Source organism: Leiobunum rupestre, chromosome 4 (genome assembly GCF_980474605.1).
Source record: "Leiobunum rupestre chromosome 4, qqLeiRupe1.1.hap1, whole genome shotgun sequence".
Lineage (NCBI taxonomy): Eukaryota > Metazoa > Arthropoda > Arachnida > Opiliones > Sclerosomatidae > Leiobunum > Leiobunum rupestre.
Genome location: NC_143387.1, coordinates 10,312,805 through 10,340,536, shown reverse-complemented (window position 1 = coordinate 10,340,536; position 27,732 = coordinate 10,312,805). Strand labels below are relative to the sequence as shown.

Here is a 27,732-nt window from a genome sequence, read left to right as displayed (position 1 = left end):
TATTTACCTAATTCATTTTTTTAATAATGGTCTGTTTCGCCATTGACAACATAAATTATTATGTGACTAAAGACTAATAACTCTCGGCGAATTCCTCTTAGTCTTTGGAAATCACCGAGAGATACAGCCAATTCCCATAAAAAATGAAATGCTTTCAAAAATGTAAATAACGCTTACTTATCAGGAGATAAAAATAACTATTATAAACATTAAACATTAGCTAGTTATTTTCAAATTTAAAACATAAGTTTTCGTTGGTATGAATAACCATCTGAAACTATACTACTACTATAACTAACAAAGTTACTTTGTCAACTTATATACAGGGTGATTCAGAGGGTGATTCAATAGTAAGTACAGAAATTTCTAGTGGTTGTAGGGGATGAGCTTAGAGGTATGCAGGTTTTTGTCGCGTTTCTCTGCGACGAGTTTAAAGAGCGCTAGAGGGCTTCAAAGTTTGACCTACTACCCCCTGGAAGTAGGCTGCTGTAAGCACGCACCCACGAAGCAGGAAAAAAATTATATCACGCCTCTGAAATAGTTTTTTTTTCTGCTTCGAATGAATGAATAATTATTTTCCCTTTAAAATACAAATCCCTTTTATAACAGGGAGAAAACCATTTACTGGATTCGCGGGTAAAAAAACATAAAACGAAATACGCTAGGTCTTTAAATACAAATATAAAATGCGCCAAAAATTAAAACAATGAAATTAAATTAAAAAATTTAAAAATTTAAAAAAATTTAAAAAGGATGATATATACAACCATATGTAACATAATTACTCATAAGTATGCCTCTGTATAATATTTCCATTGAAACAAATTCAATGAGACCTTGTTTCACGCGGAACATACATTGAGCGGACCCAAAAATGAAAAAATGCTTATAATCCTTGCGCTATTGAAAAGGTTACGATGGAAATGAAATCATGTGATCGCGAGGCACGAGCTAAACTTGACATTGGCAAAGCCAGAAACGCGCGAGGAATTCTCACTAACTTCCGTTTCCCATCAGTAAAGTTGATGATGCATATTTCGCGACGGAGTTGTAAGTGACGTAATTTACATCATATCCCGTGAACAAGGTTTCATTAACGTAAATGCTTTTATGGCATACTTATGAGTTACATATGATACAACCAATATACTGACTATATACAACCATCACAAAACAAAATGCCAAGAGATCAATTTGTCCTTTATAACCGTAAGCCCCCCCCCCCCCCAGCGACCAAGAATCCTTTTGGTAACAAGAATATCCTTCCATCCGGCACACCCAGTCCCCAAGCCCAGCGTGGGTGCGTGCTTACGGCAGCCTACATCCAGGGGGTAGTAGATTCTTAACAAAAGTTTAAGAAAAAGTTTTCCACCCTTTTTTTTCTTTGAAAAAAATACGCTACATGTCGACATCTCTGCCACGGACGGTCATTTCAAAATATTCGTCAAAATAAAGCGAAGAGAACTATATACAAGCCTTAAATCTAGTCACAAGATAGCTTGTTGTTTGTTTATTTTTCTCTGTCGCACCTGTGCGATTTCGTGTTTCGTCTAGCCACGCGCGTAACTCCCCCTCAGCGGGAGGAGAATTGACGGCTGCGTAAGGCACCCGTTGCGTTTTTGCTTACCCCCTTGTATTATACAATGGGTATTATCCTTTTTAAATGGAGTAAATATAAACCCATAAAATATGTACATTAGTTGATAGTCACAAGTTTTAAATTGTTCAGCAATTTCTCTTTTAATTCGGCTACGGAAAATTTACCAAATTGAAAAAATAGGGCCCCCTTTTTTTTATAAATTTGGGGCCCCCGTCTAATTTTCCACGTAGGCACGTGCCTACTCGTGCCTATTGCTGGCGGCCCCACTGCTTGATGCGTCAGGCTTGGTGCTGTCCTCTAGGTTGCGTTATAGATGGCCCATAGCTTTTTTTAGTATGGGGTTGGGGAGGCGCCGTGCGCCCCCAGCGCTTGAGCGAAGTGAGTGCGCGGCGCCGTCAGGCGCCAATACTTAGACTACATTCGACGTTGTATAAGTCAACATCACACAGAAGACGTATAATATGACATAGTATGGTTAAAAAAGCCTAAAAAGCGTTGAAATACGGGAAACATTCCCAACCCTTAAAAGTTAGTACTGTTTTGCATTTCAGCCTTTTTCTTTTTCGTCATCAGTCCTACGTTATCCAAAAAGTATAAATCTAGGAATTTAAAGAATCGTCCACGTCATCAGTCCTACCTCATCCAACACGAGTGCCTTCAGCCGCCAAGGTATAGTCTTTGGGCAATTTTTAATTAACTTTTTAAATAATGCTTTGCGGGGAATAATTTTCGCACCATTGGAATCTCCTTAAAAAGTACTTTAGGGGGTCTAGAAAGGGGAACAAAGGGGGTGGCGGGGCTATTGTTCCAATCAAGCACGTAGATATAGAAAGTCTAAGGGGGGGACGGGTTATAACACAACCAGATGAAATCGCGAGCGCAGTGAGCGCGAAATTTTTCGTTAGCAATAACGCATATTTAAAGTACTGGCTAGACTCGGGACGAGTGACAATGACATTTCCGCACGTGTATCAAACGAAGTTTTTTAATACATTTAATGTTGCGCTCCCTAAGGGGGGGTTTAAACCCCCTAAACTCCCCCCTTATATACGTGCTTGGTTCCAATTTACCAAAACTAGTTGCCCTAGGCGAAATCTAAAACCACCACTGGATTCCTGACGTCGAAAACCTTTGCCAAATATAAGTTTCGATTTAATATGCTTTTTGTTAAGTGCTTAATCATTAATTTAAAGTAATTCGAAAATTTTAGGCAACGCTCATAGAAGTCCCCGTTACTCTGTATCGGCTAGTAGGGGAGAGATAAAATATATTTATTTATTTATTTATTTATTTATTATTATCGTACGATGATTTTTGTATTTATCGGGAAACCGGATATCCCATATTCCCACTTTGGGTTCGGGAGGGGTACTCAATGAAACAAAATAAACAAAAAATAAGAAAAATGTGTAAATACAGCCATACGCTTCGGGGGAGGGGCACGTGCCCCCTGTGCCCGCACTGGCTACGCCACTGGGTGGAGGACCGTGAGATAAATTGATCGAAGCCCCAAAATCGATACGGAATATTCACTATGCTTATATTAAATAAATACACCCTTTCATTCAATGTTTAAGGAATATCGATATTTTTTATGATAAATTCAGTTTCAGAACCTGGAAACCCCGACCAAAACGATAATTTCCTAATTTTTTACGGAAACACGTGAAGGTATTAGTCACTCTTCCGAAACCTTTCTTGGCGCGACCTTTCACCTATTTATTTTGGTACTCCAAGAGAACCAAGCCACATTGCACGGAATTCAAGACTAAATCACTTTACCTTTTCATTCTGTGTCCACTGTTTTAGGCAAATATATTTCAATACATTTTTCATTTACAATGAGCCTATTTTAATAAGAATATTCTAGTTGTTAGTGTTTATAAATCAAGGGCGTATTTAAGAAGGGGGGCGTCATCGTAACTCGGATTTTACTAAATATGCGGGCTTAGGTACAATGGCTTGTCCAGAAAAAAATAAAAACGAAATAGTCAAAGGCTTAATTACCAATTTGATAATGTGAACTGCACGATACCATTTTTTTCCCGCGTACCGAATCGAGTGAACCTGCTTTTTATTTTGGTCCATTCGGTGCATACCGGACTCGTGGAACCGGAAGTGGAATTCTTTCAAAGGTATTTTCTTTCAGTGGCGGATACATATGCCCCCCCCCCCTTGACGCGTGTTACTTGTTATTACACCCACAGCTCAAGATATCTTCTAGCGCCTGTTTTTTTCTGTATCCGCCACTGTATTTCTCTTCGCATTCATTTCTTGTCACTGATGTAATTTTGTATTAGGTTTGGTGCAAAAATTAACCCTAAAGAATCAAAGAGAGGCTTCATAGTTCAACCAATCCATTAAAAAGTGTGAACTTTAGTTAATAAAATTGTACATGAATGGTAAGAATTTACATTCTAATTTGTTTCTTTTTATTTCCATGTGTATTTTCAATAATGACGTGCAAGATGAAGACGTTTGAATTACCAAGGTCTACAGTTAAAATTTAATGAACTTATCTTTGTCAATTAGTTTCAATAAACTATTTACTATGTGAATGTATATTTGGTTTTAAATGCACATCTTTTGGCTTACAGCGCGTTTTTATACTTAATATTAAAAATTAAACCATGTTAAAGATAAATTAGTAGGAGATAAAGTAAGGAATAGACAGAAATACATTAATAGTTGGGAAACCAGTAAGGAGTAGTCGGAAAAACAGCAAGGAGTAGTCGGAAATACAGTATTTAAAAGTTGGCAAAACAGTAAAGATCGAATAGTCGGAAAGGCAGTAATTAATAGTAGGGAAAATTGTACTTATAGGTGGCAAAACAGTAAAGAGTAGTCGGAAATACAGTAATTAATATTGGCAAAACAGTAAAGAGTAGTCAGAAAGGCAGTAATTAATAGTGGGGAAAATAGTACTTATAGTTGGCAAAACAGTAAAGAGTAATCGGAAAGGCAGTAAAAAGTAGTCGGAAATACAGTAATTAATAGTTGGCAAAACAGTAAAGAGTAGTCGGAAAGGCAGTAATTAATAGTGGGGAAAATAGTACTTATAGTTGGCAAAACAGTAAAGAGTAATCGGAAAGGCAGTAAAAAGTAGTCGGAAATACAGTAATTAATAGTTGGCAAAACAGTAAAGAGTAGTCGGAAAGGCAGTAATTAATAGTGGGGAAAATAGTACTTATAGTTGGCAAAACAGTAAAGAGTAATCGGAAAGGCAGTAAAAAGTAGTCGGAAATACAGTAATTAATAGTTGGCAAAACAGTAAAGAGTAGTCGGAAAGGCAGTAATTAATAGTGGGGAAAATAGTACTTATAGTTGGCAAAACAGTAAAGAGTAATCGGAAAGGCAGTAAAAAGTAGTCGGAAATACAGTAATTAATAGTTGGCAAAACAGTAAAGAGTAGTCGGAAAGGCAGTAATTAATAGTGGGGAAAATAGTACTTATAGTTGGCAAAACAGTAAAGAGTAATCGGAAAGGCAGTAAAAAGTAGTCGGAAATACAGTAATTAATAGTTGGCAAAACAGTAAAGAGTAGTCGGAAAGGCAGTAATTAATAGTGGGGAAAATAGTACTTATAGTTGGCAAAACAGTAAAGAGTAATCGGAAAGGCAGTAAAAAGTAGTCGGAAATACAGTAATTAATAGTTGGCAAAACAGTAAAGAGTAGTCGGAAAGGCAGTAATTAATAGTGGGGAAAATAGTACTTAATAGTTGGCAAAACAGTAAAGAGTAGTCGGATATACAGTAATTTATAGTCGGAAAAATAGTACGTAATAGTTGGCTAAAGAGTAGTCGGAAAGGCAGTAAGGAGCAGTCCGAAATACAGTAATTAAGAGTGGGGAAAATAGTAAGGAGTAGTCAGAAAAAAGTAATCATTGGTTAATGAACAGCCGAAAAAGCTGTAAGAAGTAGTTGTTAAAACAGTGGCTAAACTGTAAAAACAAACGGCAGTACTCTTGTGCAATTAACAGCGCGCTATTACTGTTTTTTCAACAATATCGTACTGCCAGTATGTTACTGTTTTTTTAACAGCATTTTTTCTCTGTGTATGGGTGTGTGTGTGTTTTATTATTTTAATGTAAATCAAGTCTGTGTAATGAATCAATAAATCATCCTTTCAATTCCTAGAGGAGGCAGCTGTTTCTCTTAAACACACTTAATTTATTACTTACAATGAATTAATAAGGATTTTTCTGAATCAATGGAAAATCATATCGCCAGTAGTCGCATTGGTCTTTCCGGAGGTCGTTGTTTCTTTTACGCGAGTTGTACAGTTCAATATCAATTCGGGTCTTTTCGGGAAGGCTGTACCTGGACCAAGGATCGAGATTCTTTTGCGCAGTGATGACTCGATCAATATGAAAGTTTCCATTTTCAGTTTGCGATTCTACATTCGGGTCCCTGGAGAGATAAGAAATTATTCCTTAAAGCGCATTTGCAGGAATTCATTCCTCGAACTTCGAGGTATGAATTCCACATTTTAGGAGTAAATGTACACTATTTCCTCTTAATTTTACAAATTAAAGGAAATAAATTGTCCCCAACACCCCATTTCAAAAAGTCTCTAGAAATGTAAGTTGACGTTTTAAAAGACAGTGATGATTTTTATTCCAAATTAAGCGAAGTTTATAAGAGCTAAAAATCTTTCAAGTGAAACTATAAAATTGGACTTTCAAATTCAATGACAGTCTGCATAAAGAGGAAAATTAGTGTAAATGGTCTTTAAAATTTTGGATTCAGCGAGTTTTGGAAAACGTACATGACTGCAGTCTTATGCTCAAGCCCGATAACTAAACGGATAAAATAGTTATTGAGTATATCAAGATTAAATTGATAATGTGATGAAAAAATAGTTAAATTAAAATAATCGGTTTCTATAACCAGCACTTTATAGTCTGGTGGCTACAATGAAAGGATGATACGCGACAAACCGCGGACAATTTAAGGTCCATAGAATCGTTTGAAACATTCTGGTTGGTTTTCGGGTATTTAATCCCAATTGTCAGGACTCAGGCTTTCCAAAAACACGTGATTATGGAGTCTATCTCTTAAAATTAAAACGATCAGACCTTTAACTCGCGCGACTGGTCCCGGGAAATGGGCTTGAAGAAACTATTTCTTTATTCTTAGGGAAAATGGCTATTTTGGGCAATTATGTCAACACACCTCACGGTATACCAGTACGCTTCTCCCCTTACAATACAATCAAAGCGGCTCGACCTCTCATTGGTTCCCTAAAACTAACGTCTTCAGACGTGAATAAAATACACTGGGTGAGGTTTTCCTCACCCATATCGGCCCAATTGTATTAAGGCAGAGATATTCCAATTGGAAATTGACACTACGTCGTCATAAATGATGACTCAAGCTTTTTCCTATTTATAAAACATTGTATACCAATATGGCAGTCATGGCTAAAGCAATGAAGTGCCATTAACCTCTTGGTTAAGAAAAAAAGGAAAAACGATAGTTCTGCCCAGTTGTCTCGATTTTAAAATCTCAAATTGAGAACAAAAACACTTTTTCAAGTTAGATAATCAATTGTAATATTTTCCCATAAATTACTATTTGCTAGATTAAATGTTTATGTCGATGAACAGTATCCAGCTTACCCGTGTTTGGCAAAACTTGCCCAGTATGTCATGATTCGTTGAGAAAGCTCCAGTTCGGGACCTTCCAGATCGGGTGCGCCCATCAGAAAGATCATTTCCGCGCTGTGATCCGCCTCAATCCAAACGGGCGAACGATCTCTCAGTGGTTTGTGAGTAAACTGGTACAAGAACGTTTTAACGCCGGCGCTGGCCAGAGTATCAGCTAGCTTCGTGGTGTCGCAAGTGAACAGGAAATCGGTCGCGAAACGCATCGTGGCTAATTCTTCCTTGAACCTCGTTACCTGGTCACAGTGGTCTTTGTAATAATACCTAATTGACCTTAGAGCCTGGGAACTGACCGATCCTAAATACATATCCGCAAATTTTTCGAACACAGTTTCCGGGTGGGCTTGACCGGATTCGAGCAAAAGCCTGGCCCAGGCACCACCATCGTTTGATGTAACGCCTAACATCACCTGCTTATTCCGTAAACCAGCCGTGGCTTTATCAACTTCGAACACGTACTTGTTGTCTACCACAGGAAAATGGTTCATAGTAATAATATCACCGAATTTGGCCGATTCCTTCACCAGAGTGGAAGAATCGACTTTTCTCAAACATTCTATCATCGCGGATGTTTCGGATAAATTGGCACATCCAACCGATTCAGCAAGTTGCAAGGATTTCTGAACGCCTTGGCTGAGGCTATCTCTTCCCCACGAACCAATGGGCGATCCGCTTTGCAAAATTGCCCTTTGGAACAGTTTCTCGGAATTGGGGTTTAAAAAATTATGACCCGTTGACACCGACCCGGCGCTCTGTCCAAATATGGTCACCCGATTCGGATCCCCGCCAAATCGATCGATATTATCCTGGACCCATTTCAAAGCCAAATCTTGATCCATTAAACCCATATTACCCGGACAATCGTCAGTTCCAAAATATAAGAAACCCAGCGAACTGACGCGGTAGTTCATGGAGACGACTATTACGTTTTGGGTCGCGGCGAAAGTGGTAAAATCATAGATCACGGTGGATCCAACGGCGAAACCTCCTCCGTAAATGAAGACCAAGACAGCGGCATTTTTAGGGACAGGATCCGGAACCCAAACGTTCAAGTAAAGACAGTCCTCGGAAGTGTCGGGTAACTGAAACACGTCCTTGAAAACGTCGGGGATATGTTGTACGCAACTCTTCGCCCAATCCAATGCCTTTCTTTTTCCCACCCAAGGACGGGCTTTCACGGGCGCCTTGAATCTCAACTGGCCAATTGGTGGCTCCGCGAATGGAATCCCGTAGAATCTTGTTAAGTATAAATTGTCGTTGATATTGACGTTATTGACCGCCACTTTAACACGTTTACCAACAATCTCGCCACCGGTCGTTATAACCGAAAGTTCTTCGTCCACCAGCTCATTTAGGGCAATATTGTCACCATTTAATACTGGTATTTTCAAACAAGTAATAAAATATACCACGATTACTGAGGTATATAATTTCATTGCGGAACGATACATTTTCTAAATCAATTAGACCTTATCACTGAATAACAATTTCCAGTAAGTGTTCCACCGACTTAAAACAATTCACGAAGAAAAATATCTATAAAACGCAATAATGCAGCTGCATTTCAAGATAAAATTTCACAATCTTCTCACGACTCGAGGTGTTTTATCTGTTAGATTACGAATACACTGGCGCACTCTAATTAATAATAAACATAATAATTATAATCAGCTTGGCAATACCCAAGGCACCGTAAGTGACCGATTTTGAGACACAATTTTCATTGCATATATAAGCCAATATTATACTAAAGGTTTCCTATTTGCTACTTAAATTAAATTCCCTGACATTTCCCTGATTTTTACACTTATTTTTAAAAGTCCCTGACTTTTCCCTGATTTTTAGATCCATATTGAAATTTTCTGACTTTACCAGGAATTCCAGGTTTTCTAAGTACATTGGCAACCCTGAAGATGAATTAAATTTTTAATTCTAGGAAACGATTTAGTGTTATTATAAATAATATATAAAATTGTTAGTCGTTCTTTCGTAATATCAAACATTGTTCTTTCAATTTATTGAAATTCAACAATGCAACGTCTTGAAATTAAATACCATACTGGGCTTATGAGTATTTGATAATGTAATATTTAAAATATTGTTAAAGACTTCATAACAAACTATTGACTTTGTTTTACAATGCACGTAAAATACGACAGAATCCTGGTGGTTTCTGATTCGAATAACTACTGAAGCCTTATGTTATTGAAAACAATTCGCCCGCAATGAAGGCAGTCTTAACTTTACAAAGCTAAGGGGCTGTTCACAAATTACGTAACGTGGTAGGGGGGGGGGGTTGCAAGCGTTACGAATTGTTACGTGGGGGGGGGGAGGGAGGGTTCACTAAAATGTTACGTAACACATCTTATTTTTACTATCGTAGAATAAAATTTTCATCACTTTCAGAAACAGTCGTAATTATTAAAAACCTAAGCATCTTCATTGGTTTACACAAGTTTAAAAGAATTTCATACCCATGGGTATAAAGTGTTGCATAAAAATACAGTTGTAATTTCAAATGTAAATTACAAACAATAATATTTAGTACCTGATCTTATTGTACTTTATTACCAGCATATTAGTTGTTACGTAATATAATAATTTAAGGGGGGGGTTCGATATTTGTGACGTAATTTAAGAAGAGGGGTCTTTCCATTTGTTACTCTTTGTTACGATTGGGAGGGGGGAGTAAAAAAAGTGGTTTTTCTGCGTTACGTAATTTGTGAACAGCCCCTAACTTTCCAACAAGGGCGAAGTCAGCTGAAGCAGATACCATCATCACAGCCTCCAATACTTCAAAATAAATTAATTATGACCATTAATATAAGAAATAATTATTTTCATTAATTTAATTTAAAAATGTATTAATAACAACATAAGCCTATCAACCCTAAGTTTGAATCGAAAGGCAGTGTTGGTTCAAGCAAACGACTGGCGAAAGTACAGCTCTAAATCCACCCGGTGGCGGAAAAGCGAAACGTAACGCGTCCCGCAATGCATGATGCCAGCTGCTTTGGTAAGAAAGAGGTGCGTAGAGAGAGAAAGGGGGCAGGAAGAAGCTTCAATTTATCTCTACCAGGTGCCAATTTCTTCATTTTCGCCCGTCCAGTGGTGGTACAAAGGGCGCTATGCGCGTTTCAAACTTAGAGGTAGGCTTATGATAACAATTAAGTTACTAAAATCTAGACTTATAGAGCTCTTCTTAGCGTTCGCGTAGAAACACATTCAGGGTTGCATTGAACATGCATAGAGAAATGTATTATTTAAACTTCAACCAATACCCAAAGCTGCCCAAACCCTTTGTAAAAAGATTTAAATTATTGAATGAAATGACAAGCTTTTTTTAAATAATTGTGGTCTAAGTAAAAATTTACTTTCCAAAATGATATTTACACATATGTAAAAAACTTTTATTAGTAAGCCACGGCCAAGGCCAACTTCGACTCTAGCGCAATAGCGGCAAACCCATTTGCCGAAATTCCATGAGCAAGGATTTTCCCGCTATAAACCACGCTATAATTAAACTATCGGCGTTCAGCGCCACACTCGTTTTTATATTGGCTTCAATGCAAAAACTATTCTAAAAATAATTTTCCCGCTAGGGGCGCTCAACACCGAGAGATATTTTGACAAATCAACCAGAGGTGTCCACCCTCACCCATCTTAGATTTCATTGAAATTTCGTATTTAGGGTAATTTAGTGCGGAAAAGTCGATTTCCAAGTTTTTATTATTGTACGATTAGCTGATTTAGATATATTCAATACCAAATTTTGGCAAAAATGGTAAAAAATGACGTTGACCCATAAGCATAAATATTTATATTTTGTCAAATAATAGTCCGATTTTAACGGGATCAAGTTTATTTTAAAGTAATTTTAGGTACGTTTTGTAAAAGAAAATTAAAAATTATATTCTGAACAGTTCCAATATTAAAATACAGTTAAAACATCTGACCTTTGACCTTAACCAGTTACTCAATTTTTAAAAAATATTAAATATTTTTTTCGAATTCCCCATATGTGATTTAGTATAAAATGCTAAAATCTCAAGGTATTATTTTTAGTTTTCGATAAAAATAAACTTTTCTCCAGCCCCTATAGCTCTTTCTATAATATAATACCAGAAGAAAATAGGGGGAAGTACGCTTCTGTAGGTTTGAGCTATACAAGTCGTCATATTTGAACGCAAAGGTCTTTTCACGCATAGAAATCTAAACCAAAACAAAAGTCCCTTTTATGTTTTCTTTATACATGGCGATAAACGTCGAGACTAAAGACTCCGAATTCTATTTTAGTAGAGCGATTACAGGACAATATGTTTAATTTGCTCGTTTTAAGAAAAATTGCTTTTTTAAACAATGTATTCATCCACGATTTCCCGTTAAACCGTTTTGGCGCCAAATTCCGAGAAAAGTAATGCCTTGCCAAAGTCGAATAGATGCATACTTCTCCCTATTGTTCTGTTAAGTCGAATAAATGCATTTGTAAAATCGTCATTTTTCAGAGCGCGCGCTTCATATTATTGCAGTACTAGCCTTGGTACCCGGCTTCACCCGGTAGTTCTTTAAAATATTTTATGTAAAATGTATTTTATAACTTGAACTTAATTGAGTAATGAACATGAAACGATTTCGTTAAGCTATGTAATTTAATTGTAAAGATAATGTACAATGATTTAAGTGTTGCGATTGTTGAAAATAGTTTTTAGATTAATAAGTTGATTTGTGTAGCGAACAGATGATCACTTTAATCCCTTAGTACCTGTGAGTAGACAATATTTTTAGTTTGCTTCTTGTCATCGGCAAGGACAAACAGGGTTTGGGGATCCTCGGCCCGCGAGAGAGCAACATACAGTTGCCCGTGGGAGAAGCATTCTTCTCGAAAATCAACTCCTGTTACGTTCAGCGATTGTCCCTGAGATTTGTGTATTGTCATAGCATATGCTAAACGAAGAGGAAACTGCAGTCGCTTGAAAGAGAATGTCAAATCGCTCGGAAACAACGGAATGAAAACATGTTCACCTTTAAAAGGGCCGGTCAAAATTGTGGTCTCAATGACATATGTTTTCATTGCCTTGACAACCATACGGGTTCCGTTGCATAGCTTAGGTGGATCCAAATTTCTCAATAGCATTACTAGACTGTCAACTTTTAATGTCAGGTTATGCGGGGGAACACCACTCTGATTCAGCGAATTTAAAAATTCTACCGGAAAGGTTATAGTCTCATCCTCGTTAACAACTTTATCGATGGAGTAAAAAGATCGTGCAGTAGCTGGAAGCATTTCCTGAATAAAGAAATTTACCTCATCTACTTTAGTGTTATTAGGTGCTAATAGAGCTCACTCTTGTAACCATTGGTGATTTTTGTTGTTCTGTTTTAAATCGGGAAAGACGTGAGCAATCAAATCTCCTATGCTTTTAGAAATGTTGCAGAATGTTTCAGAAAGTGTGATTTTGGCTGTTTCATTGTCAAATGTTTCCTTTCCTTCCCCGATGTTAAGCAAATAATCTAAGAATTTCTGTGCATTGAATTCACCAGTTCGTTGAACGCGCATGTTGGTTTTCAGCTTTATTGTTTTGATTATTTTCCAAAGTGGCGATGCCTTTATTTATCTCATCTGCCATAGTGCCTCGTGGAACAATAGGCAATGTTTGGCGAAAGTCACCAGCCAGAACTACAACCAATCCTCCCATTGGTTCAGCGCTTTGGCGCAAGTCCTTCAAAGATCGATTCAATGCTTCTAAGCCGTGCTTGTGGATCATTGAGACTTCATGCCAAAAAATTGCACGACACTCTTTCAAAACTTGCGCTTTAGCAGTATTTTTTTAAAGTTGCAAACTGGAGTGTCATTGTTAATTAAGTCGAGCGGCAGTTGAAAGGTGGAGTGAGCAGTGCGTCCGCCAGTCATTAGAGTTGCAGCAGTCCCAGAAGAAGCCCCAGCAAGCGCTATTTTCTTTTCGCATCTGATTTTAGCCAGCAGCAAATTGATCACGAATGTCTTCCCAGTGCCGCCCGAAGCATCAATGAAAATTATGCCACCTTTGTTGTAGGTGAAACGTCGCAAGATCTCTTGGTATATGGCTAGTTGTTCAGGATTTAGCAATGGTTCGTTTTGATCGATGTACTTTAGCATTTTACTCACGTCGTAAGATACTTCTCGAAGTATTTCCCTAGAAATTGGCTGAGGCATTAAACGCTGCAAGAACGTTCTTTAACCTTGTGCAGCAACATTTGTAGCGACCAATTTAAAATTCCATAGTTACGTTATTTACAGCTCCTTTAAACACCTTGCCTTATTCTTAAATATACGGTGCCGGACAGAACGGCTAAATAAAAACGGCGCATGCGATAAAAGACTAAAAAAATTAAGGCTAATAAACAAACGGCGAACGTATCCAAAAAGGCGAAAGATAAAATAAAAAAGGCTAATACCAAAACGTTTAAAAAATTGCAAAAAGATAACGCTTTTTTCAATTCCACATGAAATATTATTCTGCACTCTCATTTTTTCCAATTTCAGAAGTTCACATAGGTTACGAAGAATTGCGTAGGATCGAATTCTTCAAGAATAACACGGAACTTCTGGAACCATTTAACAAGTATTTCGAAGACACTTGGTTGGGAACCAAAAAGAGAGGCAGATGGACGGCTCCGCGTTATCCAATAGAACTGTGGAACGTGCACGAAGCTGTATTAAATGATACAAGTCGCACCAATAATGGTGCAGAAGGTTTCCATCGAGGGTTCAGTTCGCTACTTGGAGCATGTCACCCGTCGTTTTATAAATTTGTCGAAGGAATTCAGACACAGCAACAATTAACTGAAGTGCATCTGGCTAAAATTGACTTCGGGGCTGGAGAAGGGCAAAGAAAAAGAAAACAGACGTTAAGCTCGAACGAAAATCTAAAAAAAGTAGTAGAAGATTTTAAAAACCGTAAACTTGAGAAATTCTTTAAAGGGATTGCTGACAATATTTCATTTCTATAAAAAAAAATATGACTTTTTAAATGAAATAAATTTTTTTCGTTTTTTTTTTGACGTTTTGATATTAGCCTTTTTTATTTTATCTTTCGCCTTTTTGGATACGTTCGCCGTTTGTTTATTAGCCTTAATTTTTTTAGTATTTTATCGCATGCGCCGTTTTAATATAGCCGTTCTGTCCCGGATCCGTCTCGAAGAACTATTCGAAGAACTATTAACATAAGCTTTTTGAATCGCAGCCCGTAAGAGCATGGACAAATAATATTATTTTCGAACCTCAGATCCTAATTCTTCCTTCATTTTATTTATTTCTCGAATGTTTTAATTATTTAGGAATGTTTGCAAACAAATATTTGTTTAGTATGGTAAGGGAGCTAAACTAGAATAACTGTGTCTTGCGACCACAGTGACAGGCTTTGTTTCGGCTATTTCTAAAGCGATCTTGACAATGTACCATTACTATAAATTTGCTATAGCGTTTTCCATTGGGAACCTCCGAGCACTCCCGGAGTGCTCCAAAATCAAAATCGTATTCCATTGGGAAAAAAGGGGCAACTCCGAGAGGGAGGATCGTCTTCCATTGACCAAGGTACTCCCTCCCGGAGTGCTCCCGGAGTGCTCCAAAATCAAAATCGTATTCCATTGGGAAAAAAGGGGCAACTCCGAGAGGGAGGATCGTCTTCCATTGACCAAGGTACTCCCTCCCGGAGTGCTCCCGGAGTGCTCCAAAATCAAAATCGTATTCCATTGGGAAAAAAGGGGCAACTCCGAGAGGGAGGATCGTCTTCCATTGACCAAGGTACTCCCTCCCGGAGTGCTCCCGGAGTGCTCCAAAATCAAAATCGTATTCCATTGGGAAAAAGGGGCAACTCCGAGAGGGAGGATCGTCTTCCATTGACCAAGGTACTCCCTCCCGGAGTGCTCCCGGAGTGCTCCAAAATCAAAATCGTATTCCATTGGGAAAAAAGGGGCAACTCCGAGAGGGAGGATCGTCTTCCATTGACCAAGGTACTCCCTCCCGGAGTGCTCCCGGAGTGCTCCAAAATCAAAATCGTATTCCATTGGGAAAAAAGGGGCAACTCCGAGAGGGAGGATCGTCTTCCATAATTGACCAAGGTACTCCCTCCCGGAGTGCTCCCAGCTGCACCAACTCAAAAGTCGGAGGGAAACAAAAGAGTACTCCGAAAACGTGTCGTATTTCATTAGGAGTTACCAGGGCGAATCCTCCGAGCGCCTCCTAAAGAGAGCAGTGACGTCATTCAACAAATCCGGATCACACTCGGAGGTTCCCAATGGAAAACGCTATTAGTGTTTAGCTTTTTTTTGCCCCTTTTTATTATGGTCTTTTCTACCTTTTCGCGTTATTTAACTGCATTATAGTCCGTAAGTGGTTTTTGTTAAATTTAACCCGAATGACGTCAAAGGGTATCGAAATATTGGCGGTACTATAGCTAGCGTTAGTTACCTATCTTCCGTCAGCCACCTTGGATTAAAAATGGTGGATGTGACTATATTGTTATTAATATTATCTCGTGTTTGTTATAAGTATAATGGTCAAATTTCAGCCCTCTATCTCAATACATATATCCGGGGCGCAATTATAAAGTTGTCCCCATTTTAAGAACCATTATATATTGTGACCACGTTTGACAAGTTTTAACAAATTTTTCATGAGGGGCATTTGAAGTATATTAAAACCATTTAAATTATTGAAATGTGTCCTCTCCTTTCTTTATCTTATATTCTGAGGATTAAACTTATTTAAAATGAAACTACATTCCAAATTTTGTTAAAATGCAAGTTTGTACTTTGTGACGCCTTATTTGCTTTTTCTTAGGCAACGGGGAGAACCTAGTGGCCACAATAGGCACTTAAATAAAACATCCTTCAATGATATCACCAAGAAGTAATATTTCCGAGAGCCAGGACCTAAAACTACTGTTTATAAAAGTGCTTGTTGAAATAATGCAAACTTTTCACCTGCAAACAGTACGTCGTGTTTTTTCTAATACTTATTGTGTCCAAAAACCCTACCTTTATTGCATAATAGGTGAAAGGTTTCCATTATTTTAACAAGCACTATAAAATAGTAACTTGCAGGTCCTGGCTCTCGGAAATATTACTTCTTGGCGATTTTCTGGAAGATGTTTATGGACGCTTCAATAAAAGATACTCGGTTTCTACTCCCCTTTCCAAATTCATCTGGGAAGGAGCTATTTCCGGTCGGTCGGTTAAACGGTTAGAATGGCTAGCCAAAAAGTCATATTTAAGCCAAATGGAGACGCGTTTTTGCCCTCATGATAATTTTGCGTCAGATAAGAAACGCGTCGGCTCACGTGTATAAGGAACGTACTAATGTTAATTTTCGATAATATATTTTAAGGTAAATTATATAATGTTACCAAAACTAAGTATAAGAAGATAATTTTATTATTATTAACATCCTCTTATGGTATAAATAATTAAAATTATATGTAATATTTTTATAATACCGGGGAATTTTAAAGCTTCTAGTGGAGGCAGAGTTAATTATTTTCGTATAAAATTATATTTTGGAAAAAGATGAAAACTGATTCCTTTAAAACTAAACATTACTTTTGCAGTACGGTATGCAACAAGTGTTTCCTTTTAACCAGGTAACTTTTTTGGCATGTTAAGGCTTAGCAAAAAACCGATGTTACGTTCGAGAAGGTTCCAGCTTTCTAATATTTCAACAAGCACTATATAAATAATAACTTATGAGTCATGGCTGTCAGAAATATTACTTCTTGGCAATTTCTGGGAAGATGTTTTATTTAAGCGCCTATTGAAGCGTCTATAGTCGAACCATGGCCAACTTTGATCACGCGCTGTTCGCGCTACAGCGTCCAACACATTCGTCGAAATTCCGCGAGCAAGGATTTTCCCCCTATAAACTGTACTATAACGTGTAGGAGTTTAGCGCCACGCTCGTTTTTTATATTGGCTTCAATGTAAAAACTATTCTAAAAATAATAATCCGCTAGGGGCGCTCACGTCATACACATCTTTTGCTCATAGGTTAACACAGAAACGTAAACGAATGAGATGGCCGCTGTAGCGCGAGAGATCAAAGTTGGCCGTGGTCGAACTAAAATATCAAAAACGAATTGAAGAAATTTCCCGCGCAAGGCCATTTATAATAACGTCGGCAACGGGTCAACACAAATGCCCGAGGATACCCGCACAGCGTGACGGGAAAAATTAATAGTAGAGCGAATAGCTTTCCATAAATTCGGGTTACGATTCTCAACCCGAAATGTTATCGGGTTGGGTTCGAGTGTTTTTTGCCTAAATCTTAACGGTATAATATAGACGAATACGGAACAATCGTTAAAAAAAATCGTAAGCCTGGGTAAGAAATGGTAAAATACTTTTTATACAAAAATATTTTAAAATATCAGCTAGAAAAACCTCATCTTTTATATGTTTGAATTTAAAGCTTAACTATATATTAGAAGAAGTGCCCGATTATAGCAGACGATTCTAGGGGAGTCGTCTGGTTAAACCGTTTGTTTTGTGAAGGGCCACCTTATATCCAGAAACATTCCAAGAGCCGCCCTCATTGCGGTTAGTAGGAATCCGTACCGCGCACTAAAGCCACATTTACACTAGAGCCTAAAACCCAGTTTAGGTCGGTTTGTATGCCAGTTTTGACCGCCGACGATAATTCTTGGTTCACACGCGAAATCTATTCAGCCCGGTTCTCTTATAGCCAAGGCTTAACGCCATTTCAAATTATGACTAGAATTTTGAAAATACTAAAATGTATCCCAAAACAATTAGATAATCATGTTAACTATAATACAGTAATACTATTGGACCTTATTTAGAATTTTATTCCCATTATTTTGGAAAATACGAGCAATTTGACTTCCCCGCCTTGTCGTTTTGAAAGCGATTCTAAGCGAGCGGACTTGGACAAGTTGCTTCCCGAACCAACACGAAGCGATTTCTCACGCTGGTTTCGAAAACTAGTTATCTAAACGAAGCGATTTAAGGGGTAAGTGTGAACGTGGTATAACGAATCAGTAACTTTCTTCCGCTTTAGTTTTCCTTTTTCATTTGCACAGGAAAATCTGTCACTAACCTTTAATGAAAGCAAATTCAATTTAAATCTTGGCGCCGAAACTTTACGAATTCCAATTTTACGAACTACAACGCCACCTAAAGTTAAAACCCTAAACTAAAACTGATAACTTAAAATAAACAAACCGGCCTCCTAATCTAATTACCCCCAACACTGCAGATGCTGTATTTTACTATATAAACCCATGATAGCCAGTTAGAAGAATCGAATATTTTTGTAACTTAACTTGAGTGAAGTTAGGGACACTCTTCGGAACGAGCGGATGGTGCGTAATTAGCTTAGGGAAAAGTTTACACGTCCAATCGGGAGAAGTAGTCAGGTGTGTTTGTGACTCGATGAACTTGACTGATTGTTGTGGTACGGCAATTGTGCGAGGGTGTAGTAATTGTGCGTGTAGAAGCCAAGCAATTGGAAGAAGGACATTGACGGTGATCGTAAATATTTAAACCCATTTTGCTGAACTCTATTTTACTATTTATTGAATTTAAGTGTCTTATTATTTCATGTCTTATGTCTTGCCCCTTTACAACCCAATAACAGACGACTGTTACCCGTGATACCACTAGTGGAACCCCGTAGCCCCTGTGTGATTTACAGTTATTCACGCGGTAGTTATATTTTTCTAAATCTATAGCTGAAAACTATTCGTGAGTTCTGAACCGTTAAGAGAACCGCCCAGGACTGAGCTGTGACGTCATGAAAAAGTTCTGGATAGTTCAGAACTTTTGTACGAATAGTTGTGATTCAATTTAGGATAGTACGATTTGACGATGTGCAGACGAATTTTAGAGATTTCAAACCTTGAGTTCCGGCCAGTACTTGCTCCTGAGCAGGTACCGTTAGAACGGTTCCGAACGGTTCAACAAGAGGGTCTTGTCTGCGAATAGTTTGCATTTGGGCAGTTCTAGAATTTTTTTTGCCGAATAGTGCGCATGGGGACTGGTTGAACGGTTCAGAACTCACGAATAGTTTTCACCTAGTGTAACTGGTAAAGTGTTCCTGAATAGAAGCTGGTTAAGTATGATAGCTTACCAGTAGCCGTTAAGCATTGGCCCCTAATTCTTAAAACTTAATTGTATCTTAACTTCTCCCTAGTATTTAATGGTCTCCCAGAACCTTAATTAATTTGAAAACTCCCATTGCTTGGACTTCCAGTACCAGCATGTTTTTCCCTAACTTAAATTATGTAAGGTTTTTAAGGAATTCGTCATACAATTGATGGACGGAAATATTCCTAACCCTTGCTCATAGATTTTAATTCACCAAGGCGGGGGGAAGATGGCGACAAAATGCGAGTCGTGGCCTTATCGTGGAGTGAATTAAATCTGAGAGAGGGGGTTACATACAGGGGAAAGAAAAATGCGAGTCGTGGCCTTATCGTGGAGTGAATTAAATCTGAGAGAGGGGGTTACATACAGGGGAAAGAAAAAAAGAAAAAAGAGGGGGAGATTCGAATTCAGAATGGAAACCCTTTGTCGTTAATCAATCACAAAATCTTTATTTAACACTCACATTTATAAATAACACTAAAATACAAAACAAATTGACAAAATTGCGGGGAGGAACTGAGGGGGTAATTTTAGTTTACTTCTAGTGATGGTTAGGCCATTTCTACTATGGTTCTTTTAGCTTTTTCCAATATACGAGGGGAATTTAAACACTAAAAATACACTCTTTGACCTTAAATTTGTTAATGAAACTATCTCTTACTATTTTCTATGGGATCGGTTCCTATATCCTTACTCTCAGGCATCTTGGGCTCGAAGGACGGAGGGGACAGAAATTAATATACACTTACACTAAATAATAAACACTATAATTAGATATTCGACAATTACACAATAGCAATGTTAAACCTTTTTCTTGAACAATAGCGTGGGGTTAAACTTTCTTTCTAAAACTTTTTCTCTACTTTCACTGGCTTCTTCGTATTTCGACCCTGGGTACTCTACAAGGGGGGGGGGGGTTTATGATGGAAATTCTACTCATCACTTGGTTTCGGTGTCCTCCGCTACGTTGTCGTCTCTCCGTTTACGGGTTTTCTCGTTCCTCGGTTTACGTAAGATGCCCGACACACGCACTTCACAGAACGGGACGTCTTTGGGGATTGCTTGTTTACGCGTTTCTTTATTCACACTTTTCTTTAATTCTCTTTATTTACTCGTCTACGGTTTGGCGGCCGGATTGCGGGTTTCTTCCTATATTCTTTTACTTCACAAGCTGACGGGGGCGTAGGTACTTCGGGTTTCAGTCTGAAATGTCCGGCTAGGCTAGGGAATCGGTCTCGGTCATCTGGTTTTCTTCCCTCGGTACGTCTAGATTTTGGGTGATCAACAAGTGATTCGAGGGTGCTGAGGGCATTACGCTTCCCGGATTCATTACTGCTCGGCTTATACTCTTCCGGTCGGAATGTCCTGGCTGTGGGTCATCTAGGCAATCATGGAGGGTTGTTCCAATCATGTGGTTTGCATTGAGGGTTAACTTCATCGCACATTATTTAATATTTATTTCGACATGGTTTCTCCGGGTAATGTAGGTGGACTTCCTTTCTGGTAGAAGTTGAGTTCTGTCGATTTCTGCCAAAAGCAGAGTTCTCTCCAGTTCTCTACCGTTCTCTACCATTCTGTCGAGGTCTGCCAAAAGCAGAGTTCTGTCTTTTTGGGGCTCTGTCTCTTGGTTTTGTTCCGATTATTGGGGGGCGGGGTTGAAACAAAAATCAACTGGTGACCTCCCATTTTACTTAGGTCATTGGTGTATTTAAGACTCGTGTCTAGTCATGCGGTGGTGACGTTGTCCGATTTACGAAAGGTCGCTCGGGGTTGCGGGGGGGGGGGATGCCAGAGAGTCTCGATGTTCCCGATTTTCTGTCTCCAAGCGGAAACGTCCGGGCGCCCTCTTGACCATGTGGCGGCGGCCTTGGAAAACGAGCGCTTTTGTTGGGTTATCGCTACCTGGTAGTTAATATGAAGCCTGTGGACTTGAAATGATTTCATGGGATCGCTGTGATCTGAGGTAGCTTTACTGGTTTAGTTCGGAAAGTTTTAGGGAAAATCTGGGCTGGGTAAGTTCGCTGTATGTATTGCACCATGGCCTTGTGACCGAGAGAAAAACACTTTAATTAGCGTGAGATTAATTTTAGTATTGCTGAAGGCAGGGATTTAGTTTATAATTTATATTGGGAGAATGGTTTAATTAATTATCTTAATTTTATATTTTATCGTGGGGTTTGATCGAGTTCTATAAGGCTTATAAACAATAATTAATTTGTATGTATGGTTCAAAAGTTATTTAAGTTTTTAGTTTATCATTAAATTAAATTTATATTTAACACTGGGATTAGTTTCATTAAATAGAGCTCGGAATTCTAAGATATTTGATGTAGGGGGCTTCAAGAATACTTAACAAAAACTGTAAATTTAGAGGGTCAAGAGTGCGGGGAAAACGTAATAACAAAAGTAAATAAAACACAGAAAATAAAAAAAAATAAGTATACGGGGGAAAATGAACCTGAAGGGTTACAATTAAGCCTTGTCTACGTCCACCAGCTTGGTTTAACACATAGCCCCTCTATTGTCCCCCTGAGTACAAGGTAATATTTATTATTTGTCTAAAAGTATATTATTAGCTAAAACTGTGTTAGGGTCCATAATTGATTTTTGTAGTTGCTTCATTTTTTGTTAAAGAACTTATTGGTGATTAAAAAGTAACTTAGCATTCATTTTACGATTTCATTTATTCACATATATTTGGTAAATCTAAAAACAACTCGGGCATGCCGATCCAAAATCGACGCAAGGATAGTCAGCTTCACTGACTATTCCTTTAACACTATAGTGCGGGAGAAGCTGATATAAATCCCATTTTTGTGACTTTTTTTAGTTACTGCGCTATACAACTTATTGAGTTTTCCCCCCGGAAAGTTTAAGCGTCGTTATAGCGGCTTAAGAATGCCTATCCCGCACGCGCTCCGTCTCGATGTTGGGGACCGCGGTTTTACGTCATTCTGACACCGTAAGTTCATTATTTTACGCGTTTTATTTACTTCAAAATCTGCTACCCTAAATTTCCAAGAGTCCCACAAACATTTGTCCGCTACTACTTCCCAAATCAGACCGACTCTTATTACCTCCCAGGCTCCCCGAGGGGACTATGTCCCCTAGGAGGGGTTTTACAATTACCGATTCTGTCTGTCTTGTCTGTCTGGGCTGCGAACGCGTATGCATTTTCGGGGCAAACTGTAATTAGGGAAAAGCTTTTTCCAAAAGAGCCCTCTTTTTGTCATTGGGTGTAGTATAATTTTTTTTTCAATTTGCCTTAATATCGGGTGGGATTCGAACCCGAGCCCTCCTGCACGACAGGTGAGCGTTCTACCACACAAAAAAACAATGGTTGCAAAACGAGAGGTTCTAAGGGTCGAAACCAGCGAAAGTTGAGAAACGTGCGCTATTAAGGGAATTTTTTCTCTCGTAGGTTCCGCCCAGACTCTCTCCGAGATCTTACCATAGACCATAAAGGAATTATCCTCTATGCCATAGAGGATATAACGGGATTAGCATTACAAGTTTGCGGTATGGAAGTTCAGAAAATGCTCACGGCTAACAGCATATTAGCCAAGCACATTTACAAAAGGCTCTTCAACTCTTGCTTAATAACACATGGTTGTTTAAAAAAAATCCTGTTTTATCCTTAATGTTTGTCGGGTTTCAAGTCGGGACGGGTCGGGTTCGGGTTGAGACTTTTGTTCTTCGGCTTCAGGCCGGTCGGGTCGGGTCGGGTTCAGGTTACTTGAGACCCCACCCGACCTGACGGCCAGCCTAACAGTATCTTGTGGTTTCTGGCTCTCCGAAATATTACTCGTTGGTGATTTCCTTGAAGAGATTTTATTTAAGCGCCAATATCAAGTTTCCCCACTTCCAACCAGGGCTGCATTCAACAACTCAAAAAAAGCTCAGCGCTGAGCTCAACGGTCAGCGGTTTTTTGCTGAACGGGTTTTTTGACTTCCGGGTTTGACGTCACGTTGATCATCGGAGACTCAGCGGAAACATCGGATGGGCGAGATGGTTTTTCTGTTGCTCATCTGTGTCGTGACGTCATTCGACAAAGTTAAAGGAGGTGTAGCAGACGATATTTTGTTCGTTAAGTCAGCGAACTATAAATCGTACAACAACTTTTAGAGTTTTGTGACGTAGCGTTGATTAAAAGAATTCAACGGTAACTCAACGGTTTTTCTCCGTTGATAGTTGTTGAACGCAGCCTATAGTTGGATGGCCATATGTTTATCATAACTGACCCAAATTAAAACCAGAGTGTTTTGAATTGCTCTGACTGGGCATTTTGTTTAAGAAACTGCAAGAGATAGAGTTGCGAAATTTTCAGGGTATTATTTTTAGTGTGGGATTGCTTTAAATCCTAAATTTCCGAAAAATCGAAAATAATTTCGGGTTTTTGTAAAAAATACTTTTTCACCGGTAGGTGCTAGAAAAAACGTTTAATAATTAAAAGTTTTATAAAAGACTGATACTTCATGGAAGTAAAAACATTTTATTTACAATTTTGAAGCTTTCGGACCGCGGTCCTTCCTCAGCTAGTCAATAATACATTTTGAAGTTAATTACATTTTTAAGGTTACAATAAAAAACGTTTAACTTGGAAAGGTGTAGAGTGCTGTCGAAAATGGTCAAAGAAATTGGTTTCATTGGAAAATAACTCTTTTTCACGAAGATATGAGCTGATGAAAAAAACAAGCTGTCCATAGGGGCCAATAGCCGCCGCATAAATGATATGATTTTCAATTACTTGCTTTAAGTAGAAAGTGCAAACAGATCCGATGCCTACACCAAAGAAGGCAGAAATATGTCATGTTCTTGCGGGGATGGAATACGTTTTTTTAACATATTTATTGAATCTTTGAAATCCTTTCCTTTTGTAAGAACTAAAACTCTCACTACTTCGATAGTTTGAATTCTTGTATAACCCGGTGTTATTCGCGGTGATACGTTACCAATATGATTTAATAATAAATAACTTTTAAAATTAAACTAACTTAATAACTTCACTTTCAAACAAAGCATATCTAGTGATTAAAATTAAACTTTTAGAGGTGTTTCAAAAAGTAATGCTTACTTTCTCTGTTCGCTTGTCTCCGGACCTAACTCCGATGGACTTTTTTCTTGTCGGGGTTCATCAAAGGAAGGTTTACGTTACGCCCGTTAAGAACATTGAAGATTTGCGTCACCGAATCATTGCAGCCTTCGAACTTGTCACTCCTGATATGATCAGACGCTAGTAGAAGGAAAGTGAGGGTGTGGCATCGATCCCGGGGTCGGGGTCAGGTTCGGGATCGGGGTCCGGGATTTAAGGGGTGAAATGAGGGTTAAAATCGTCGAAAAGTCAATGTATTTAGGGTATTTCTCGCGACGATTTGTTTTCTCATATATCAACATATTATGTCCAGGCCAACTTGTTTATTTATCTCTGCTTATCGCGAAAGACACTTGAACGTATATCTTATCAAGTTTTATCGTACGGAATAAGTTGAAATGATGTAAAAATTGATAACCTAGGCGACGCGTGCGCAGATTACCCCGGGGGACGCGGTTAATTTGAATTTAAGAGTGTTTTGACGTCATGGAATATTCGTTGTTAAAGTAGAATGGAAATATTTTTAAACTTCATTTTAATATCATTGTAGTACTTAAATATGCTTGACACTTGAACCAATCTCACGAGTATTTCTTAAAACGAATATCTCGATCGCGTTTTATCGTACGAAATAAGTGGAAATTATGTAAGTTGTATGATACTTGATAACCTAGGCAGGAAGATAGCGCGCGCGTGCGAGGATTAGCTGGGAGGCGCGGATTGCCCGGGCGCGCGGTTAATTTGAATTTAAAACATGGATTCCCTCTCCGAAATAATTCATGTACCCAAAATTGGACCGCAAGTTTTTTTCTTTTAGGGGAATCTCTATGGGAGTTTAACATTACAATAAAGCTAATAGGTCCAGTTTGGGGTACTTTTGGTCCGAAATGGGGTACATAGGGCCGAAAATGGTGACTTTGGTCGTTTTAAGGGTACTTTTGGTCTATTTTGGTCCATTTTTGGGTACATCAGAAAAGCAGTTGGAAAAACGAAGAGCCTTATTTTTTTTTCCACCCATCTCCAAACTCCAAAAATTTATTGCTATAATTTATTTATCCCTTCCGTAGGTATAAAATAAGATAAAAACCACTTACCTATATTTTAATTACGGTAAATTAAAAATACTTAATTAGTGTACTAAGTTACGTTTAAAAGAACCTTTTGTAACAATTCCAATATGTAAATATAGGTATAAGGATTGATAAAATCTAAAGGAATTTAACTTTAAAGGGTATCTTAGATTATTGTTTTTAATTTTATTCAAGTTGAAAACGTATTAAGAGTCCTTCAAAGTACTATAAAAGGATTTTATTTACAAACTTAATTCATATTTTCTTCAAACTTTCAATTCGCTTTTATTACTATTTAAATACGGTAAAATATAATTCTTATACACAAATATAGTCAGAAAGATACTATAAAACACTAAAATTAAAATTAAATTAAATTTGTGTGGATAAGATTTGTAAATATCATTTTGAAACTAATAACTTTCACGCTTTATTTAAGTCAAGCCAATAAAAACAATTACCTATATTTTAAATACGGTAAAATATAAATACATTTCCGATATGTAAATAGGTAGAATAACACTATGAAAAGTTCCTTTTTCTTCTTTTAATACGACAACACACAACTCTGATACGCAAATATATAAAGAAAATATAAAAAAAATTTACTCTACGTTCGATACGTTAAAATACATTTCCGATACACAAATATAGATAAAGAAATACTTTAAAATGTAAAAAGGTAGAAAAATACTACACATTAACCATTATGAATTTAAGCTTACAACATCCTTCACGTATAGAGCATAACATATATGTTCAGATTTAACTTGTTTCCTCGTTATCTTTATCGCATGTGTTTTAAATAGCGTATGGAATAAGTTAAGAATGTACTGAAATGGTGTATGTTTAAACCTCGTAGAATAAAGAGTAAAACATATGTTCAGAGTCGGCTTGATTACTAAAGCGAATAACACAGAGACGTTTCCGGTGTAGTCACGTAGGAAGAAAAATACTACAACACTCTCTATACTCTACATTCAACACGTTAAAATATACTTCCGAAATGCCAATATAGGTAGTAAAATACTACAAAATCTCTATACTTTACCTTCAATACGTTAAATTACATTCCAATATGTAAATATAGGAGGAAAAATACTACAAAAGCCTCTTTTCTTGGCGTTCAATATGTTAAAATAGATTTCTGAAATGCAAATGTAGGTAGTAAATACTACAAAATCGCTATACTCTACCTTCAATACGTTAAATTACATTCCAATATGTAAATATAGGTAGTAAATACTACAAAAGCCTCTTTTCTTGGCGTTCAATATGTTAAAATAGATTTCTGAAATGCAAATATAGGTAGTAATTACTACAAAAGCCTCTTACTCTACGTTCAATACGTTAAATTAATGATATGCCTCCGATCGAATCGTTCATTTTTTCCTATTTAAATATACGCATTTAAATTAGAATTGCTTCTAGTGTTCGGCAGTCGATTAATTTTTATCCACAAATTTTCCGATTTATTTAAAAAACGTTGGTAAAAAGAATATCATTTTAACTTATTTAATTGTGTTTTTTACCCAACCAAGCATTTATTTGAATAAAAGTGGTATTTATTTAAATAACCAATAGTTAAATAAAAATTGTTAAATGTTTAAATAATCGAAAGTGAACAAGCCTATTTTTTAAATAAAACAAACAGACTTAGAGTTGATAAGATTTGTAAATATCATTTGAAACTAATAATTTTCACGCTTTATTTAAGTCAAGCAATTACATTTTTAAAAATGAAAGAAGTTAAACAATATAAAAATTTGTAAATATTGTAAATATTTTTAGGTAATAAAGAAATTAAGAAATGTTTTAATTAAAATATCTTTCATTTTCTACTACATTTTTAAAAATGAAAGAAGTTTAACAATATAATTATTCTAATATAATTTCAAAATCAGGTATTATTTAAAGTACAAATGCATAATTTAGTGAAGCAATTCTTATTTAAACACTTTTATTTAATTAATTTGTGTATCTGAAATGTATTTATTGAAAAATAAGTGGGTTTTACTATTTATCACGGTTTTTTATATATATATATATATATATTGGAATTGTTACAAAAGGTTCTTTTAAACGTAACTTAGTACATTAATTTATTTTGGAAGTTCAAAACGTATTAAGAGCCCTTCAGAGTACTATAAAAGGATTTCATTTA

At 37.3% G+C, this 27,732-nt stretch overlaps 2 protein-coding genes across 2 annotated transcripts; both read right to left on the bottom strand.

Annotated features, from left to right (window-relative positions):
- Positions 1-5,728: 5,728 nt before the first annotated feature.
- On the bottom strand, positions 5,729-8,774 carry LOC149946295 (acetylcholinesterase-like). Its single transcript, XM_090171751.1, has 2 exons — positions 7,220-8,774; positions 5,729-6,008 (listed from the first exon to the last, which is right to left on the bottom strand). Exons 1-2 carry the CDS (start codon positions 8,713-8,715, stop codon positions 5,786-5,788), a joined length of 1,719 nt encoding a protein of 572 aa, XP_090027877.1. The 5' UTR covers positions 8,716-8,774; the 3' UTR covers positions 5,729-5,785.
- Positions 8,775-12,011: 3,237 nt separating this feature from the next.
- Positions 12,012-12,621, bottom strand: LOC149946294 (ATP-dependent DNA helicase PIF1-like). The gene is made up of 2 exons (XM_090170714.1): positions 12,610-12,621; positions 12,012-12,551 (listed from the first exon to the last, which is right to left on the bottom strand). Exons 1-2 carry the CDS (start codon positions 12,619-12,621, stop codon positions 12,012-12,014), a joined length of 552 nt encoding a protein of 183 aa, XP_090026840.1.
- Positions 12,622-27,732: the final 15,111 nt, after the last annotated feature.